Source organism: Larimichthys crocea, chromosome XI (assembly GCF_000972845.2).
Source record: "Larimichthys crocea isolate SSNF chromosome XI, L_crocea_2.0, whole genome shotgun sequence".
Classification (NCBI taxonomy): Eukaryota; Metazoa; Chordata; class Actinopteri; family Sciaenidae; genus Larimichthys; species Larimichthys crocea.
In genome coordinates this window covers 963,462-983,300 of record NC_040021.1, presented here as the reverse complement: position 1 = coordinate 983,300, position 19,839 = coordinate 963,462, and the positions used below count along the sequence as shown (strand labels likewise).

The 19,839-nt window shown below is 47.4% G+C and overlaps 2 protein-coding genes across 2 annotated transcripts in view; both read right to left on the bottom strand.

Moving 5' to 3' along the window:
- Nucleotides 1–245: 245 nt before the first annotated feature.
- LOC104934232 (solute carrier family 22 member 2) lies at nt 246–4,522 on the bottom strand. The gene is made up of 11 exons (XM_019265747.2): nt 3,779–4,522; nt 2,779–2,882; nt 2,488–2,642; nt 2,241–2,409; nt 1,798–1,912; nt 1,588–1,688; nt 1,285–1,499; nt 1,081–1,189; nt 876–988; nt 697–796; nt 246–540 (listed from the first exon to the last, which is right to left on the bottom strand). Exons 1-11 carry the CDS (start codon nt 4,178–4,180, stop codon nt 450–452), a joined length of 1,674 nt encoding a protein of 557 aa, XP_019121292.2. The 5' UTR covers nt 4,181–4,522; the 3' UTR covers nt 246–449.
- Nucleotides 4,523–4,978: 456 nt separating this feature from the next.
- Nucleotides 4,979–19,839, bottom strand: part of igf2r (insulin-like growth factor 2 receptor) — a 31,509-nt gene continuing 16,648 nt past the window's right edge. Inside the window, exons 18-50 of the mRNA XM_027284616.1 lie at nt 19,659–19,818; nt 19,399–19,575; nt 19,212–19,307; nt 19,037–19,138; nt 18,553–18,715; nt 18,301–18,477; nt 18,041–18,187; nt 17,781–17,959; nt 17,604–17,691; nt 17,314–17,523; nt 17,098–17,228; nt 16,893–16,996; nt 16,673–16,806; nt 16,391–16,590; nt 16,055–16,181; nt 15,808–15,939; nt 14,767–14,926; nt 14,100–14,208; nt 13,469–13,550; nt 13,261–13,394; nt 12,956–13,105; nt 12,699–12,857; nt 12,402–12,612; nt 11,418–11,814; nt 11,127–11,263; nt 10,934–11,051; nt 10,215–10,361; nt 9,938–10,125; nt 9,673–9,859; nt 9,442–9,591; nt 8,997–9,066; nt 8,618–8,902; nt 4,979–8,539 (exon numbers count right to left, since the gene is read on the bottom strand). Of these exons, the coding sequence (XP_027140417.1) occupies nt 8,384–8,539; nt 8,618–8,902; nt 8,997–9,066; nt 9,442–9,591; nt 9,673–9,859; nt 9,938–10,125; nt 10,215–10,361; nt 10,934–11,051; nt 11,127–11,263; nt 11,418–11,814; nt 12,402–12,612; nt 12,699–12,857; nt 12,956–13,105; nt 13,261–13,394; nt 13,469–13,550; nt 14,100–14,208; nt 14,767–14,926; nt 15,808–15,939; nt 16,055–16,181; nt 16,391–16,590; nt 16,673–16,806; nt 16,893–16,996; nt 17,098–17,228; nt 17,314–17,523; nt 17,604–17,691; nt 17,781–17,959; nt 18,041–18,187; nt 18,301–18,477; nt 18,553–18,715; nt 19,037–19,138; nt 19,212–19,307; nt 19,399–19,575; nt 19,659–19,818 (5,167 nt within the window). The 3' untranslated portion in view covers nt 4,979–8,383. The remainder of the gene's footprint in view (nt 8,540–8,617; nt 8,903–8,996; nt 9,067–9,441; nt 9,592–9,672; nt 9,860–9,937; nt 10,126–10,214; nt 10,362–10,933; nt 11,052–11,126; nt 11,264–11,417; nt 11,815–12,401; nt 12,613–12,698; nt 12,858–12,955; nt 13,106–13,260; nt 13,395–13,468; nt 13,551–14,099; nt 14,209–14,766; nt 14,927–15,807; nt 15,940–16,054; nt 16,182–16,390; nt 16,591–16,672; nt 16,807–16,892; nt 16,997–17,097; nt 17,229–17,313; nt 17,524–17,603; nt 17,692–17,780; nt 17,960–18,040; nt 18,188–18,300; nt 18,478–18,552; nt 18,716–19,036; nt 19,139–19,211; nt 19,308–19,398; nt 19,576–19,658; nt 19,819–19,839) is intronic.

Here is a 19,839-nt window from a genome sequence, read left to right as displayed (position 1 = left end):
CAGCTCTTGCGTGGATGAGCAGTTTCCTCTCGAAATGATTTTATGTTGTTCGATATGCTGACGACTCAGCTTTGTTCTATGCTTTGTCAGCATCAGCAGTTAAAATAAATAATTAAATGTGATATGTTCGTGTTCGAGCCTGCGCTGCATGTCACGTTTTCTCTCTCCACAGTCCGTCTTCAGCTGTTCAAGCTAAAGATATTAAACAGTAATGAAAACACTTGGAGTCCGAGTTGTGTTCAAAGAAAACATTAGAATAATTTAATAATGTAATTCTGTTATAATTCTAACAACATAATAATTTACAGCACATCAGTCCAACTGAAAGGTTTGATAAAAATCAAAAGCTAAATAATATAACACAATATGAGCTAATATATCTGATATAACCTGATGTAATATATCTACAAGCAACACTGTTAAATAAATACTTTGTTCACAGACAGAGATTAAACAGTTGCTGGATCTTTGTTGGTTGATACGTCGTTGTTGGGCAGCAGGTTGGTCAACTGCTGGTTCAGATGAACTTTCTCCTTTATCCTGAAAACACACAAAAAACACATGATGTATGTATATTAAGAATAGTTTTATACAACAAGTATGTGGGGTATTATAACTTTTGCATTGATGGTGCCAAAATGTGTCTAATAAAAAGCTTCATCTTGTCTTTGCTGTGTGAGTCAGACGTGGACTCACCTGTCTGGGAACTCGATATCGTCGATGGTGTCGGGCAGCGGCACGCCTCTGGTCTCAGGAAGCAGCAGCACCAAACCACCAGCCAGGAAAGCCAGACACCCTGCGCGACATGTTCTTTACTTTAATAACACGTTAACCTCTTTTTTTGAGCCCCGGTGTGAACGTCACTACAAACCCACCGAAGATGATGAGTGGCAGCTCCAGCCAGATGACGGCCAGCCGGTAGAGCAGGAACGGAGCCACGATGCCTCCGACGTCACACAGCGTGGAACAAACCGACACTCCCAGGTTCCTGCAGGAAAACAACAAGTGAAACTTTATTTATAACTCCATACTTTAAGTATAAATCTGAGCAGGGTGGAGCAGCTGATGAAAACATTTTACCTGACAAACGTTGGGTACAGCTCGGTGTTAACGAACACCACCATCTCAAAGGCCATGGTGATACCCAGCCGACCGATGCACGCCACCACCGTCTTGGTCCAGAACATGCCTGTGAGGACAGACAGAGATGTTTCAAAGAGTTTCAGAGAACCAAGAATTCAGCCTCCATTGTTCCTCGTCTCCACCCGGTCCACTGAGGCTTACTTTCAGGGATGAAGGCGGTGATGAAGCAGGAGGCTCCGGCTACGAAGTTGGCGGTAGCGAAAGGAAGGCGACGGCCGATACGTTCGATGGTGAAGAGGATGAGGAAGGCAGCGGGGAACTCCACCAGGCCAGAGATGAGGAAGTCGATGTAGACGTTCCCTCCCAGGATTCCCAACCTCATGATCAGACCCTGGTACACGACCGCACTGGTGAACCTGGAAGAGACGAAGAGAGACAGAGATGGATCAGGAAATTAAAAGTTCATCCATTTATTTTTTCATCAACTTTAAAAAAAACACTCACCAGTTGTAGCTGAGGATGAACGTGTGTTTTCTCATCTTTGGAGTTCGGATCAGGTCCATGAAGGAGGCGGTGCAGGTGTCGGCGTTATCGTCAGCCAGAGTCTGCAGAACCAAACGTACACTTTGAGTAATGCTGATAATACATGAAGACGATCAACAGGAAAATTAACGTGTCAAAAACAGATGCAGTCTTTGTTAAACCAGCAGCTACCTCGATGTTCTTGGACAGCGTCATCTTGTTCTCTTTGGCCATGGCCTCCGTGATCTCCACGGCTTTGGACTTTTTGTTCTGAGAGAGGAGCCATCGTGGAGATTCTGGGATGAACCTGCAGATACAAAACTCTGATGAAGCCACAACGACAGACTTCATCTTGTACAGGCATGTAAACATGTGATGATGATGATGATGATGATGATGATGATGATGATGATGTCCTCGGCACAGACGGATGTTCTTGAGCGGTTTGAGACGGTTTCTCTGTCGTCTCTTACTAAGGTGGTTCGTGGCATGAAACCCACGAACTGTCCCTTAGATCATTCCCGCCAAGTTTTTGAAGGAGGTTCTGAGTTCTGTTGGGTCAAGTCTGCTTCTTTTTATAAACACAGACTTCACGTCGCTGAAAAGCATAAAATAAAAGCAGGAAAGTTTCTCACCAGTAGTAGGACAGGAAGACGATGTAGGGGACGGTGATGACGACCTGCAGCCAGCGCCAGTCGCTGATGTAGTAGGCGAGCAGAGGCAGGAAGAGGATGCCGACGCTGAAGAACATCTGATAAACGACTCCGACCGTGCGCCTGAACTCCACGCCAACGATCTCTGTGACTGAGGAGGAAGCTGTCGCGTTAGATAATGCTCGAGACGCGACAGAGAGTAAATCCGAGAGGTTACATTAGTTCTCACTCAGCACGTATCCGGCCACCCAGCCTCCTTTCACTCCGAAGCCGTACAGCGTCCTGAAAATCAGTAAAGAGATGTAGTCCGGAGCCACGGCCACCAGGATCCCTGCGATCCCGTTCAGCAGGTTGGACATCAGGAAGCTCATTTTCCTGCCAAACCTACAACAACAAGACAGACAGCGGCGACATCAGCGATCAGTTCAATAAAATTAAATAATTCAAGCTTCGTCTTCATCACGGTTCATCGCCGCATCCGCAGATGAAGTTGAAACTTGATCACCACCTGTGGACTCACCTGTCGGCCAGATATCCGATGGCGATACTCCCGACCAGGAAGCCCACGTTCAGGGTGGCCTGGTACATGTCAACCAACCAGGCGTCCGAACACACCAGGTCGAACTGTGACGACACACGAACAGAACCAAACATTCATCTGTCTTTTCAGATTCTGAGCAACTGTCAGATCTGAATTTTTTTTTAAAAAAGCAAAGTAAAAACCAGAGAAGCGTTTGAGACTGAAACCGGATCTCCAGATAATTCAACACATAATATCTGATCCATGATCAGTTCAGCCACTGACTGTGTGTTTGTGTTTAGTAGGCTCGACCTTCATTTGCATAAATTGTGTCTTAAATCTCATCTGCATATAAAACACTTAAATTTATGTCTCATACAGAGGCTTTAAGTGTTGAATTATTATTATTATCCATTAGTTTTGAGCTAAAATGTGACATAAGTGAAGGTAAAATAAAATAACTAGTTAAGAAACTCTAAACAGGAATCAGGAGCAACACCTTTCCATCCAGGTACCTCAGTTCAATAAATAATGAGACATTTTGTCCCTTTGCTTCATGTCATCCACCTTCAGCTGTTACTATCACATAAAGGTTCAGGAGCCAGTGTATTTTAACGCCACTCATGATGGTAAAAAGTTTGAGAAGCTTTCTCATGTAGACCTGACAATAAATGTATCTACCAGTGTTTATTAAACTTTTTTACACCAGGTACCAGCTCAGAACAGTCGACCCTGTTCAGCTACAGACGGTTCACACAGGAGGGAGGTTTATTTTTCTTTAGAAGATTTATTGTTGACTTTTGTTGAATCCTGAACAGAACCGGTTCAAGAACCAGAGCTCACTGGGTAAAAGAAGTTCTCCTGGTCCGCCACAATTTCAATGTTTTTGAACCGTTTACTTTATCTCTAAAATACAGATTTCAAAGGATTTTTCTGTATTTGTACCACATTTTAAAAAGCAGTGGTCTGTACAGTAGTCTGTTTTATTTACGTTTCTTACCTCAGTGACAAAGGACTGTCGTCCCGGGTAGTCGTACTCCCAGCCGTCTTTGCAGCCAGTGACGGGAGTCTTGCTGAGGTCCAGTTCTTGTGCATCACAGGTCAGGCTTGTGGCGTTCCAGTCCACCTCGTACTGCTCGCAGGTGCTCGGCTGCAGAACTCCGGAGCTGTTGACCAGCGGCACCGTCAGCCTGCGACTGTCCGCCAGGCTCCAGCCGCAAGCCTGCCTCCTCTGCACCACCCCCGAGTCCCGGCACCAGTGATCCGGGGTGAAACCCTGGAAGACGATGCCGACGTAGACGCCTGCCCACGGCATGGACACCATGCACAGCAGGGCGAAGATTCGCTTCTGACAGCGGCCGAACTTCCCGGCTTCTTCCAAGATGTCGTCAAAAGAGGTCATGGTGGCAAAAGTTCTAAAAACTTTTCAGGTTTCAATCACAGTGTCTCAGTGTTTGCAGCGTTTACAGTGTGTAGGCTGAGCCTCCCTCTGCAGTGACACTGAGATGCCCATCCTTTGGGTATTTAACAGGACAAGGAGGAGCAAAGGTCCACACAAAGACGTCTGTACCTGTACGAGGGTGCAATGGAGCATTCAAATACGTCAGAACGAGTTTGACTCCATGGCCTGTGAAGGGTTGATTAACATAAATGCATCAACATGGACACGTGGGGCTGCTGCTTACGCAGCCTGTTGGTGTTTCTATTAACACTGCAGAGTTTGAGCTGACAAATGTGATCGACTTCATTTCTACAAACTTTAATGTCCATGGAAAGTTGTTTTAGAGTCGCTGCTTTATCTCAACACCTTGATGGCACAGGTAGATGGACTGTAAAGACAGTACAGTCCAGACTTGGTGGTAGTCTTTGCAGAGGTTTGTGATCTGAGGGACTGGTGTTTCCATTCAGTGAGCAGTCTTCGAGTCAATCAAGAGAAATTAAAACTCAAGATTGTCAAGTCATGTGTACCAGACTTGACTCGGACTTTCAAGTTTCTGCTGATGAGTCAAGACTCAAGTCAAAATCCAAAGTCCTTCTCAACAAGTTCAAGTCCTTCCAAACTATTTTCAATATATCCCAAAGTCTCATAATAACTCAGCAGACGGCACGAACTTTAGTCAAGTCTCGTCCTTCAAGAAAAGTCTGAGTCGAGTCTGAGGTGATAGAAATGTTTCAACACGATTGAACTAGAACAGTGATAAACAGCGCATCTTATTTATTCAAATAATGCAATATTTTTTACATCAATGTTCTTTTAAATAGGAAAACAGGCAAAGAGCTGAAAAACATATCAGACAACATAACTTACACTAACTAAAACATAATAATGATCTCCCATACCGAATCATCACAGAAGAGTTCTTGTGCTTTTTTTTTCCTCAGACGCTGAATTAAGTTTCACGTAACCCAAAGTTAGAGACGCACACACACACACACAAAAAAAAAAAGCACAAGAAGGTCCATTCGTATCCTCGTAGGAAAGAGAAGGTTCAGTACAGTACCATGCAGATGAGCCACACAAACTTTGGTGCTAAATACAGCAGAAAAAGACTTTTTAATGCGACGATGGGAAAAGGAGACTTCACTGAACCGATCCAATCTGCTTCTCGGAAATGAATTAGACTACGTCAGGAGAGAGGAGTCGATTTACAAAGAGCCAAACGGGTGGATGCTTTCATCCCACTTCAAACCTCCGTCCAACAGGGTCGGGAAAAGTCTGCTCGACCTCTAAACGTTAGGATTCTTGACGCGATCCATTTGTAATGGCACTAATTTGGAAACTATCACCTTGTTCTTCTATTTTACTTTGAGTAAAACACTTTGTGATCGTTAATCTACAAAGAAATGAACTGATTACGTGATGAGTGAGCAAACCTTCGATTCTTCTCGACCTTTTTTGGACAATCTCGCTCAAAAAAAAAAACACGTCTGAAAAGTTACACTTGAGTTTCGAGCACCCACAACAAATGGACGGGAACATGACGACGTTTTCTGTTTGTTGATTATTCGGGTACTACATAAAATACTGATGTTTCCGATGATGGCATCCTTTTTTTTTTTTTTTGTCTGTGATTTTTGGACCAAGTGGCATCTTAGAAAAACGTTTGTGTACAAAGCTTTAGAAATACCCTGAATAGTTGAACCCTCTTTATTGAATGATTGGAGATTTTAGCATCACGTTTTGTTGGTAAGTTTCTGTGAATACTGAGGAAACGCGAATCTACCGTCATACCGAACATTTGTACCGCTGACAATGTAATAACTACTCAGTGTAAGTGCACAACATTCATGATTGCAAATCAATACAAAATCAATGAATCACCGAGAAAGACACCTGGAATACCTCGAAATGTTTCCATGAAATACAACTGATGAGGAGCTGGACGACCTCTCAGCCTGCAACTGAAGATTACTTTCATTGTTAACTAATCAATTATCACGTCTAGAAAACGTCACAGTCGCCCAGAGCCCATGGTGATCTTCTCAAACTTGTTCTGATCGGCTGACTGACTAAAGAATCTAAAGAACATTTTAGGACTTGATAATCAACTTGAACGAGCTGACAGTGAAAAGCTGCTGCTGATTAATAATCTGATCATTTCGTAGCAGTTCCTCAAACTTGGACAGAGTAGTTTAACTCTTAACTCGAGGCCAACTTACAAAATTCTTCCCGAACTTTCAAGTCAACTAATCAATTGCCAAATCTGCTGTTAGAAGAAGTTGAAAGCTTCAGAAGAAGCTGGTAAGTGGACCTTGAGTGAAGACTTTGTTTTATTTTTGTCAAATCCAGAATGAACTTGAAGCAAAATAAATGTTTTGTTTTTGATCATGAAGGACATCATCATCAGCGAAGAAGCGATTCAACATTCTTCTTCTTTAATCTGAGGATTAGTTAAACGTTTTAAAGATGTTCGGGTTCTGCGCTGATGATCTGACGTCACACCTTGGAGTCTGGGAACTTTTTCTGACATTTTATAAAATAATCAAATGATTAATCAATAACGAAAACAACAGCTGCAGCCTCAGAAAACACTTCAGAGAGCACGGACGAGTCACCGTGTTTGGTTACAGTTGCAGGAAAAGGTTCAACTGGTTTGGCTGGGACCAAAGAAAAGAAAATACTAAATAAATGTTTATACTGCTTCATGTGGGAACACTGCAGTCTGTCAGTTTGAGTTTCTGCTTAATACCTCTGGATGTTTGTTAAATGTAAGTCCTGTGTTCTTCATCTACGCTTCTTTTCTTTCGTCTCACATGCGTTTGGCTAAAAAGGGCTGAGTTCGGCACTACAAAAAAATAAATTGGCTTTTACCGTGTTAAAATCTCACTTTTTGATGCAGCAACATCCACAATCACAGACCTGAATGCCAAAAAACTCTTTAATGTAAGAGAGCGTGCAAGCGGAAACTAACTTTCCAACTTCCGTACATTAGTGCCAGTGTCGGCTGCAGAAATATGGCTTTGGCGGGAGGAAAGGGGCGGGGGCTTCATAACCAACACGACCTAAACTAACATCTCACTTTCAACCTCCGTCCTCGTCGACCGTCCATTCACGCGTTAAGGCCACCTCTATTTTTCGCACCGATTCTTGCAGATAAATCAGCTCAGACAATCATTTTAAATAATCATAAAAACAAAAACGTGTGAGCAGTTCACCGGTGAAGACGACAAACGAACAAACAAACGAACGAACGAACGAACGAACAAAACGTCCATATTATAGAACATTATCATCTATGTACAACGTCTCTGATCAAAACAAGACAAGAATCAATCTGTCGCCGGACACGATTCGTCGATGAAAATGCAAAATAAATTCATCATCAGGAAGGCATCGTGCTTTCTTATCGAGGGGAAAGAAAGAGAAACGATCTGCTTCTTATAGCAATTGTAAACAGCGAGAAAAGACGAATCTTCATTCCCTTTAGAAACACAAGCCGACACCTTCACCGCCTACGTTCATTTCATTTGATAGCTTTTCGATTTTTCCCGCCCCAAAAAACTTTCAATCTCGTCGGAGTTATCAAATCCGGGATGTTAGAAACTAAAAATCAACTCCAAAAACGCGGCCAGACTTTGTTTTATTATTTTTTTATCGTCTGCAATGAGGCACGCACATGACAGTTCAATGCTACGATAAAGTGCTAAAGCAATGGCACAGCTTCATTTCAAAAGAAGATAAACAAAGACGATATAATCTATCGGACTTTTCAGCGACGTGTCTCATCGCAGGCGACGTTTTTTTTTGTGCCTCTGGCGTCGATTTTTGAGTCTCTGCGTTCGATAAACGTGACGAATTCTTTCAGAAAATGTGAGAAAAACTGGGCGAGGGTCGGAAAAAAACGACCCGCAGGACACTTTAAATAATCAGCTATCAATAAATAAGAAACCATGTGCTAACATCGACAGTCTGTAGACAGTGGACTGGATAGAGTCTGAGGCCCGAGGGAAGGTGCAGTCCAACAAAAACCCAAAAGAGAGGATCGGTTTCTGCGTTCGATAAATCGTTGGAATTTCGTCGTCGTCGTCGCTATTTTTGGAGACATTCGCTGAGAGAGGAGTTCAGATTGGAGGGCGAGGGAACGCAGGAAAGGAGGAAGTGACATCACACCCTGAGGAGGTCTTCGTCACTGTCGTCCTCGTCCCGTTTCCTATTGGCTGCCGTGTGGTTACCGTGGCCCGAGGAGGAGCGAGGTTTGCTGCTCTTCCTCTTCCTGTCCGACTCCTCCAGCAGGCCGACCAGGTCCTCGTCGCTCTCCTCCTGAAACGAGACGGCGTCGGTGAGCGCTGACGCTTCGACACGACCTCACAGACCGACCTCGAATGAGGCGACACTCACCTGAAGGAAAGCGCTGCGATTGGCCGAAGAGCGCGCGGCGAATCCGGATGATTTGACCACTCGCACGCCGGGCACGCTCAGCACCTCGTCCTCGCTGTCGTCGTCCTGGTCGTCCAGCGTGAACGAGCGCAGACCGTCCGCGTTCACCGGCTTGGTCGTGATGTGGCCGTTGCTGTGGTTACTCCGGCCCCGGTGGGAGGACGAGGAGGAGGACGTGGGAGGGCCTTCGAGCTCCTCCATCAGCCACTCCATCTCCTCTTCACCTCCTTCTTCGTCCATGTTGACCTGAAGATTTAACGTTGGAACAAATCATGAATTGCACGACGTCTGTGATTGGATGAAATGAAGTCTAAACAGTTCATTCATTAGATGAGCCTACCTTGGAGTATTTATAGGACACTTGGTTTCCTCTCCTGCAGCAGCCCGCAACCTTCTGGATCACCAGCTCTCTGTGAGGAGACGAGACAACAAGAACAAGAAGTTTGAGGTTCACAACAAGGACGCACTTTAACAAAAACCAGCTGCACTGTCGAGTTCCTGGAAAAAAGATGTTCCTATCTCAACAAACGACACCGACACGAAGCTCAAACCTTCTGAAACAAAGTCACTGAGAGTCATGAGAACAAAACTGAACTGTGCAGCATGGAGGTGGACGGGGTGTGAGCTACAGCTGCCCCGGAAATTTAATCAAAATTGATACAAGATGCGTGTTATGTTCAGACATTGGAGGATATATGGACGACCCTTCACGACCTGGAGGCTTTTTCCAAGAAGGCTCAGAAATCTCTGACCTTCTCTGCATGTGTTGCAGCTCGTGGTCTCACCTCCGCTCTCTCTTGTGCAGCAGCAGTCCGAGCAGGCAGACGGTCAGACCGACCAACAGGATGGTCAGTATCGCGCCCAACGCCCGGCTCCGCCTGGAAAGAGGCTCGTTGTCGCCGACGTCGTCGTCGTACGACTTCTCTTCGACAGCTCTGCGAACACAGATCGGAACAAAGACTTAGACGTGTTTGTCTGAAGTCTGGAGTAAAAACGGACTTCCAGATTAAACTCACGTCAGGCTGCACACGGCGTTGGTGTGCCACATGAACAGATACTGGCATTCGTCCGTCTCCCGCATGAACTCGGGGATGCCGACGCCTGCCGACGGGTTACAGTGGAACATGATGGTGGACGACACCGTTTTGGTCTTTTCCTCCTTGCACGTGGAGTTAGAGGACAGAATCACGTCCAGGTTTCCTCCTGAAAGGTCGTGGACACGCCGTTAACGTGGAACTGTGACGCTAAATCTTCCAGAAACTGAACTCAGCAGCAAATTACCTTTGATGTAGTACTTGGCCTGGCTGGAGAAGGCGATCTTGCGATAGTCGTAGTCTCCGTTGAGTTTGACCTGGCAGATGTTGGCGCCGAGACACGTGGTCAGGGAGTTGTTGGTGATGCCGGACAGCTGGATGTGGTAGATGTATTTGTCGCCGTTAGGACGGATGTCTCCGGACGCCTGATGGTGGCTGAGGAAGAGATCTCACTTGTTAGTGACGTGGAGAGGTCTGAACCAGGATCAGGGATCAGGGAGCGGGCGCAGTGCAGCTCGTGTTACCTGAAGTAGAGCGCCCCCAGGCTGAGGATGGCTCCCGTGTCGGGAACCTGTATCGTCCCGTTCACCATCAAAACCTCACGCTGCTTCACCGCGCACGCCGAGCGAGTCTCCCAGCCAATCAGGAACTCACATGACGCCTTGTCAACACTGCTCACACACACACACACACACACACACACACACACACACACACGTTAATCACACTGTGCTGATGTTCGATACAACCTCACCACCTCTTTGTCTCTTCAGCACACTGGGTAAAGAAACTGGGTAGTTACCATGGTAACGGCTGGTCTAACATTAAAGTTCATTAAACTGCGAATATGTTTATTTGCGAACGTTCTGTCGACGCTACAGAAACATTAGGTAACCGTTAAGTGTGATAAGGTTGTCTGAATGTTAGTTGTTGGTTTGATTAATGCTTGTGTGTTGGTTACATGCATGTGTGTGTGTGTGTGTGTGTGTCGATGCTCGTGTTCGTGACCGTGAATAACATTAAGTCTGCAGAGCAGCGAGGAATCATTGACGGCGCCTCAGATGACGTCGTAACCAGACAAAGTTTAACTCTGAAGACAAACACGGCTCTGTGATTAATTAAAGCAAAGAGTCACTGAATGTCTTCACGTGTGAACGATGCACATTTCTGACATGTACGAGCTTAACGTGACACACGTGTGTGTGTGTGTGTGTGTGTGCGTGTGTGTGTGTGTGTGTGTTACCTGATGAGTGCCGGGTGTCCGACCGTGGAGCCGCAGGTGAGCTTGATCACAGTCTTGGCCTGCTTGCCGTTACCACAGATATCGTCTCCAGCTGAGTAACTGACGGAGATTTTTCCATCTGCAGAAGTGTTTAGTAGATTAGAGACTCAGCAGATATCAAACACACTGACATGTCTCTGACTTGGTTACTCACCCGTGTAGCTCATTCTCTGAGTATAAACTCGTCCCAGGACCTGAGTCTTTCCTCCGGCCGGGCGGCGGCACACGGTCGCTCCTTCTGGACAGTCCAGTAATCCTCCGTGGACGCTCTGACACAGGTTGATGAAATATCTAAAAGGACATAAACATAAAAACAGGAAGGAGTCTGAATCTGTCGCATCTGAACAAAGTGCTGCAGAAATGTTCAGGTATGCAGAGCGACGTTTCTTTTTCTCAGATCGACTGAAGCAGAATATTTTCAGATTAAGTCTGAATCCAGACTTACGAGTCTCCTTGGTGGCTGAACTTCCACGGCCTGGTGAGGGAGGACAGAGATCGGAGGTCGAAGTTCTGATGCTGGCTGACCAGCCGACAGTCCATCTTCGTCGGCGGACAGACGGCGTTGGTCTGCCACCGAAACGTGGCCGAACAACCTGCCGTCTCCGAGAACAGCACCGGTGATCCGTGACTGGCGGTCTGATTGCAGGTGAACAAAATTGACGACTGACGCTTGGCAGGGGCCGAAACGTTCGCGCTGCAGAACCCCCACTTCCTGTCCGTGTCATAGACGGCGGTGGTGGCGCACCACTTCCTGCCGTCCGTCCTCCCGTCTGTGGTGCAGTCGCTGTACGACTTGCTCATGAAAGTGAAGGGGAACACGCACAGCTCGTTCTCCAGGGTCACTGAAACACACACACACAGTTATCGGCTTATTGTGTTTGCAGCATGTTGACATGACTGCAAAACTAAAACACACGATTTAGAAAAATATATTTATGCTACGATACAAATCTCAGTGCAGCTTTTATTTTGTTAAATTAAAGATTCAAATCAGGAGCTTAAACATGGACTAACATGTTCCTGTTGATTCTCATCCAGCTGATCGGACTGAATATTGACTTATTCATCTTAACTGACGTCTGAACATGAATTTTTAAAACAGGGGACAGAGTAGAGACTCTGAACCATGACCCGAACTCAGTTTTGGCTCCTTTGGGCCTGATTCAGACCAAATCTCGCGTTGTGGCGGGTTTGTTTATTTGTGCTCGATGTAACCCAGCAATCAGAGAATAACTTTTTATTCCGCTGATTCGCCGGCTTTGTCGCTATTAGCACTCTGTCTCCACTCTGATCACCTGAAAATGAGTTCATATATGAAGTTCGAGCCAAGAAGCAGCTTTCCAAACGTCGAGTGAATCCAGGTTTTTGTTAAATAAGAAACAATCCTGTTCTTAAGCCAAAGCCTGATTCTGGACCTTAGCAGACTTACCTGTTGGGCACGGATCTCCTCCACCATACTGCATCATCACGCCCGGCTCATCGTGTCTGTAGTCCATGTTCATGGCCTGGCTCATGCCAAACGATGACGCCGACAGCGACGAACCAGAACCGGACACCCGGCAGACCGCGCTGTTCTTACAGGCCGGCTCCGACACCGAGCTGCAGACGTTGATGTGGTACTCGCCGAAGCTCGTCGGGACCTAAAAATACAGAAACTTTACGTCACTGAGGTTTTTAACGAAGAGCCCAGAAAGGACAGACCTGCAGTCCGACTCGCGGAGCTCACCGTGACTTCACCGGTGAGCGCCGACAGGTTAAAGGTGAACTGGAGCTGTGTGTCCGTGAGCATGCAGCCGTTGATGTGGGTGGCGTCTGAGCAGACTAACGGAGTCGCCCACTCGAACAAATAGACGCATCCCTGCAGCTTCAGCATCTGTGGAGAGCCCTGCATGAAGACAGAGAGTTCACAGCTTCGTTCTGGACTGAAAACACGAAGAAACATTTTGAAATCTCATCGTGAAGGACGCCAAAGTGCCGACTGACCAGCTGCACGCCTCTCTTGCAGGTGAAGATGATGGTGGATGTGTAGTTCTGTGCAGGGTTAGTCGCGCACTGGGAGGAGCTGTGGTAAGTGATGGACACTTCGCCTGTCGCAGGATTGATCTCAGGGCCGCTGGTCGTCCGTCCAATGTCCTTCAAGGACAAAAAGAAGAGACAGGAAGAAGAGGAGATGAAGAGAGGGAAAGTTTGTTTCCAACATGATAGAAACCTCAGTTTCTCATCATCAAACACTGTTTTTATTAAATAAATTTAAACTTTACATGTTGTCGCTGCTCTGGCTGTCTTACCATGGGAGGTCCGTTAACAGGATCTACACAGACGGCGGCGCCAGCTGGGCAGGTGACCCCGGGGATCGGATTCAGAGGCTGACAGACGTTGACGTAGAATTCTGGAGATTTGTCGCTTGGGTCCAGCGCGACGTCTGAAAGAAAAACAAATGGATGAACGTTCATTATGACCGGAAATATATCCGGTCACCACGTCTGATGTTTGTACCTGTCGCTTTGTAGTATCCACTGACGTGGATCAGAGGAGTCAGGTCGATGAGAGCAGAGCCGCTCTGGACCGAACACTTGACCTGGAAAATCAAAAAGAGAAACACTGAGCGCTGACACAAAGTTTTCCTCCTTAAATACTTTCTTCCGTTTGTCTTCAGAGTTTTTAAGAAACATTCTGTGAGTCGGAGAAGATCCCACGCTTAACGCTGCATTCCTGACGGTTTGATTATCCTTGAAGAGTCGGAGAAGAAACGACGACGCTCGGCTGAAATTCAATTTGCTCTGTGAAATGGACAATTTCAAGCCATTTTGTGAAGGAATGTATTTTCTTCACAGTTCAATATGTGGAAATAACGTTTTTGTAGAAAAGATGGCCAAATCACAGCGACAAAGGCGACGATGATAACGTGTGTGTGTTTGAGAAGTGTCCTTCATTAACGAGGACGTTATTAAAGTTAAGATTTGATTAATTTAACGCTTCACCAGACAAAAACTGAACAGACCGAGCGAACTCAGAGTCACTGTGCTGAAAAACACTTTCACTGGCTCTGAGGTCAAACATGTGGCGACTGGACCCGGTTGTAGACCCGTGAAGACGTTTCACCTCTTCAATGACCTGGACGACTTACCGGCTGTTCGCAGACGAGCGGTGTGTGGAAAGAGAAGATGTGTGTGCAGGTCTCAGCGCTCGAGTCGATCAGAACCGGCTCTGGAGGGGCCGAGCCCATGTTAGGAGGCCTGTACAAACACAATGCAAATATTCAGAACAAACAAACAGATTTATATTTCAGTGGCAACACGACAAAGGCGTTTTTCAAGTGACTGGTCTCGGGTGTGATCTGGGCCCTGCATCTTGCTGCCCTCGCTTTAAAAAGTGAGACAAACAGCAGCGGGGAGCCGGCGGGAAGCGCAGTCCAAGGCCAATAAGAGTGATTTATTAATGTGATCCATGTAAAACACAAAAACAGACGAGGAAAATAAAGACTGAGCAGAAACAACAAACACTGGGAGGACACGCTGAGAGATTACAGAGTTTGTTACGAGCTCGCTTCCAGAAAAGTGTCACGCTGTGTAAAAGATGATGAAGCATCAACGAGGGGACGACACGCTGCGATGAGGACTTAGACCTCGGTGACGCACAGAGGGCTCGCTTTAATCTGTGTTTGTAAAAAGACGATCACACATCTTAAAGCGGCTGAAATATTTTATCATGCTGAAAAAAGTAAACATAACTGAAGAGATCTAATCAGGTTCTTTTAGGTACAAACTTCCAGATTCAAAGGTTTGTCTGTGTACCTGCAGATGAACTGCACGATGCTGCTGTGTTTGAGGCTCGGGTCTGCCGCGCACGGACTTCCTCCTTCATACGTCAGCTCCAGGATGTGATCTTTGTACGAGAGTTTCCTGCTCACCTGACCGCCGCTCGTCACAGTGCCGGCGTCATTGATGCACACGGCTGCAACACAAAACACACACACAGAGTTCAGAAAGATTTAAAACTCCTCTTTGTCTTTGCTGGTTCGTATCTTTCACAGATTTCAGCGACATTTGCTGAACGGACAGACGACGAACAAACGAGATTCAGATTTATTTTTTCATGATTAAAGATTCTCATGAACCGCCGCAGAGAAAACAAAAGTCTGGCACACGTAAGCGTCCGTCGCTGCGTGTTCTGATGCAGATTAAACATCTCTAAACATTCCCGTAATTATCATCACAAATTCAGACTTACTGGCAGAGCTCTGCGCTCTCCACAGCTGCGGTCAATAATTTGACATGTTCTGGAGTTTCAGGTCTCCTGAACAAGTTTCCGAGCTTTGTCCTCGGTGTTTCATTAACCATGCGGAGACTAAACAACAGTAACCAGGAGAGGAGCGAGTGCAGCCGGATTTGTTCCAACATAAATCAGTTTATTGTTTCTTTTAATGAGCAAACAGTTGAAAACTGAAATCCACGAACGGTTCAGTTCACTCACAGGACTCGTCTGCTTCGTGCTTTCTCAGCAGTTTTGTACCAGAACAATAAAAATTTGAATCCTCTTCACATTCAGACAAAACCGTCTGCAGGTTGAACTTTTACATTTTTAAACAATGCCGACAAATAAAGCAAAAAGCGCGAGGCTACGATCGATCGGTGACGAGTTAAAGGTCGATTAAACGCTCGTCTGACACCTGATAAGTGATTTTCTATGCACGCACAGAGAAGATGCTTCTGCGTCTTGCGTAAGCGAGTGACGTTTGAGCCTGCAGAGAGCGACTGAAGAGAATTCGCAGGTCTTTCATGTCCCAGCTCCTGGACTTTGGACTTCTTAAAGTGAAGGACGAGTCAGTTACGTACCTGCTTCAGGGCTGCATCCAGCATTGGTCACGCTCCCGCAGATGTTCATGCGGAACATCTTCCGTTGGTCCTTGTGGTCGTACACGGTGTAACCGCGTTCCTTTGTCAGAGGGCTGAGATCGAACAAATGACCTGCGGGAGAGGTCGTGTCATTTCAGCCCTCCTACACGTTTTCAGGGCTTACTTTATATTTATATATGTATAGATATATAGTGTGTATATAGGTGCATTTGTTTGAGTGTCTGACCTGTAGCCGGGTTCGTGACCCTGCAGTTGTCGTGTGTGGTCCTGTCCAGAGGGCAGGCGGCTGCTGTTAACCAGAGGAAAGTGAACACGCAGTCCTCGATGGCAGAGATCAGAGTCGGCCGGGAGTCCTGGATGGGAGAGAAGAACACAGCCGGTCTGAGATTTATATTTTTATTAAAGTGAACACCAGTTTACTGAAGCCAGGAGCTAAACGAAGGACTAAGAGTCCTTTCTGCACCGTGAAGACACATTAGAGGAAGACATATCAGAGTACTTCATTGTTTTGTGAGTGCTGTCGCTGCCGTGTGGTCTCACTGCATCATCGTGTGTCCCTCACCACTTTGTCTTTGTCACACTTGAAGCGGATGATGCTGCTCCTGTTGCGGCTGCTGTCGTGAGGACAGGCCTGTCCGCTGGAGTACTGCAGCTTCAGGACGCCTCTGTCCATCGTGGGACTGGACTGCACCTGCCCCAGACTCTCGTACGCGTCTCCGACCTTCCGACAGGACGCGGCGCTGGAGGGACACTTCCATGAATCTGTCGTGGACGAGCAGAGGGTCAACTCACTTCACTGTAACGGTCACTGGAGAAAGCGCAGAACGCGAGCTCGCACACTGACCTCCCTGCTGCACCAGCGACCTGCAGACGTTGATGTAATACTGTTTGTCCGTGTCGACTGTAGACGCCTCCACCACCCAGTTCCGAGACTCCATAGCCAGAGGAGAGAGGTCGTACGAGTGACCCTGACCGTCACTGAAACACAGACAGACATTCAGATGATGAAGACTCACGTGTTCAAGGAAACATCTGCATGAGGAAGGAAAGAGGAGGATTGTTACTTGTAAGAGCAGCTGGTGGTTTTGACCGGGATGCAGGCCAGAGCGGTGGGCCAGCTGAACAGGTAGGTGCAGTCTGGAGTCTCCTTGATGAACTCTGGCACTCCCTGCACGAGCGAATCGACACAACACACTAAAGTTAGTTAAAGAGCCGGGACGCATTTGTGTGTTTTTAAAGAAATCGTCTGGTTTCCAGTGTGAAACTCACAGGATGTCTGTCAGGGTGGCAGGAGAAGTAGATCTCTGTGGATCTTTGGTAAATCTTGTGACAGGTGTCTCCGTTGGTGTAGTTCAGGATGAGCTGGTCTCCAACGTAACTCAGAACCTGGTTGGCAAGTCCTGCACACACACACACAAAGGATCAATACAAATTCAAACATGCAGAGTTAAATCAAACTTTGTCAAAGTCTTTTCGATTCTGTACCTGCGATCTTGTGCTTGTCTCCGTCCACCTGGCAGGAGGACACACTTTGGTCCCCGCTGTCTCCGTGGGTGCAGACTCTTCTCTCCAGCCCGCCGCAGATCGACAGGTGGTAGGTGTACTTGCCGTTCGTGACGGGGTAATCTCGACCCTTCAGAGAGCTCAGGTTGAACTCGTAGCCGCTCCGGGGGTCGCGAACCCGGCAGTCATCACCTGAGAGGACAAGTTTAGACGATGACGGACGTATCCTTGTCTTTGATGAAGACTTCTGATCGGATTAATCACGTTTTTACCTTGAGACTTCCTGATGGGACAGGCCTCCGACGTCCTCCAGATGAAGACGTATTCACAGCCGTCCTTACGGTCAAACATGGGCGAGCCCTAAAAACAGACGCACGTGAACAAAACTCGACTTTTGTTCAGGGTTCGTTCGTTGTGAGCGGCTCGCTCAGCAGAGCTCGGATACTCACCGGGTTGTCGTCACACTGCAGGATGATGCGTGTCGAGTAGTGGGACGTGGATCCACACCGGTCTCCGTTCTGGTACACGATGCTGATGGAGCCGTCCTCCGCCGCCCGCGGGGTGGACTGGATGTATCCGAGGTTGAAACTCTTCCCGTCGATCATGCCACAGGCACCCAGAGGACCGACTGGAGACAAAAAGGACGAATTAAAACGACGGGAAGAAATCAGAATTTGTGACTCGGACAAACACGGACGAGCTCGCCGACCTGGACAGTCGTTCAGAGGGGGGAGGGGTTTGCAGACGTTGATGTAAAAGCTGCGAGATCTGACGGCGTCGGTATCTATGGCGATCCACGGGCTGTCGTCTGCGTCCCGGGTCAGGTGACTCAGGTCGTACTCGTTACCGTGGGAATCTGGACGTAAGAGAGACGTTTATTTAGACACACGAGAAACACTTCCCTGCTCATACTGTGTGTGTGTGTGTGTGTGTGTGTGTGTGTGTCTGTGTGTGTGTGTGTGTCCATACCGCTGATCTGACAGTCGACCGGAGCCGGGATGCAGGCCAGAGCTGTGGAGAACTCGAGGAGGACGTCGTGGATCACGCGGCCCGGTAGTGAACTCATTTCCTCTCGCAGCAGTTTCAGTACTCCAGCATGAGAGTTCGGATCGCACACGAAGTTAATGGTGAACGTGTCCCGGGTCGCTGATGAAGAAGAAAAGGTTCAGATCTTGGAGTTTACAGTAACTGTATCACTGTCACCACGACGGCGTTAAATACCTGTGGGACTGTCCAGCGGTCCTTTATAAGTCAGTTTGAGCAGACCGTCGGTCGAGTACTGGAGGCTCTTCTCCACTCCCACCGGGCTCACGGGATGTCCGTCTTCCAGCACACAGCCGGCCATGCCCGGTCCACAGTCAGGCGCGTCTGAGCAGATATTTACCTGCAGGAGGGAAAGAACCAGGATCAGACCCGGACCCTTTTCTTTGTTTGTTTGTTTTAGTGAAGTTTTAAGCTTGAACTTCATGTGTGAATATTTGTTGCCTCGCCTCATCAAACTTTATAATAAACATTATACACGCTCATATTCTGTCTCCTCTGAGTCATTTCAAGGTTCAGAGAGCTCAAGAACTCACTGGTTCTGATTTTCTGGCAGATCTTGGCAGATTTGCATCCTCGCTGACCTCCGATCAGTCTGACTTTAAGAACTCCAAACTGAACTGTGATGTGTGGAACAGATCGATAAACAACATATCCGTCTTACCCGGAACACCTTTCCGTTGGCCTCCCTGCTGTATCCGGTCTTAGAGGCCAGAAGCTGCAGGTTGAACTCGAAGCCGGTGTTTGGGTCGACTACAGCACAGCTCTGAGACACAAACACATCGTCAGCTTTTAATCTTGCTCTGCTGTCTCGTGTTAACCTGTGTCTGTGAACTCACGTCGTTCTTGGTGGTGGTGATGGCGCAGGCCGCCCTCGTCTCCCACATGAAGTTGGCGGTGCAGTTCTGGTACATGAGGAACCTCGGGCCCGTCGACTGCACGGTGCAGGACACACAAGCAAAGAGTCGCGTCTCAGAGGCACGTTCAACGTTCAGCGTTTCACTTTTACTGTCGCGGCAGACTCACCCCAGATCCTCTGGAGCAGACCAGGTGGATGCGCGTCGTGTACGTCAGCGCCTGGCCGTCCGAGACGCAGACGGAGCCGTCCGTGAACTCCAGCAGGAGGCGGTCACGGCCCTCGATGATCGGCCCTCGCTTGGAAATCCCCATGTTGCTGACTGACACCACCTCCTTCGGTGAGCCCTGAGGACAGAGACAGATCGAGTCAAAGTTATTCAGACATGAATGTTCCTAAAATCTTTGTCATGTTTCCAGCCGTTACACACCTGATCGGATATGTACTTCATCTGGCAGACGGACGCGTGCCGGTCACAGCCGGGTACAGCGTTGATAGGCCGACATATGTTGATGTAGTACTTCTTCAGGTTCATGGTGTCGGACAAATCCATGGTCTGCCAGTTGCTGCCGGAGGTGGAGCGTGACAAGCTGGTGGAGGGAGGCGGAACA

Excerpts from the sequence above, each read along its gene's own strand:
- LOC104934232 (XM_019265747.2), bottom strand. The coding sequence starts at position 4,180 with ATGACCTCTTTTGACGACATCTTGGAAGAAGCCGGGAAGTTCGGCCGC. Across the intron at positions 2,643-2,778 it reads ATCGGATATCTGGCCGACAG|GTTTGGCAGGAAAATGAGCT; the intron begins GTGAGTCCACAG and ends TTGTTGTTGTAG. Across the intron at positions 1,689-1,797 it reads CGCTGTCCAAGAACATCGAG|ACTCTGGCTGACGATAACGC; the intron begins GTAGCTGCTGGT and ends TTGGTTCTGCAG.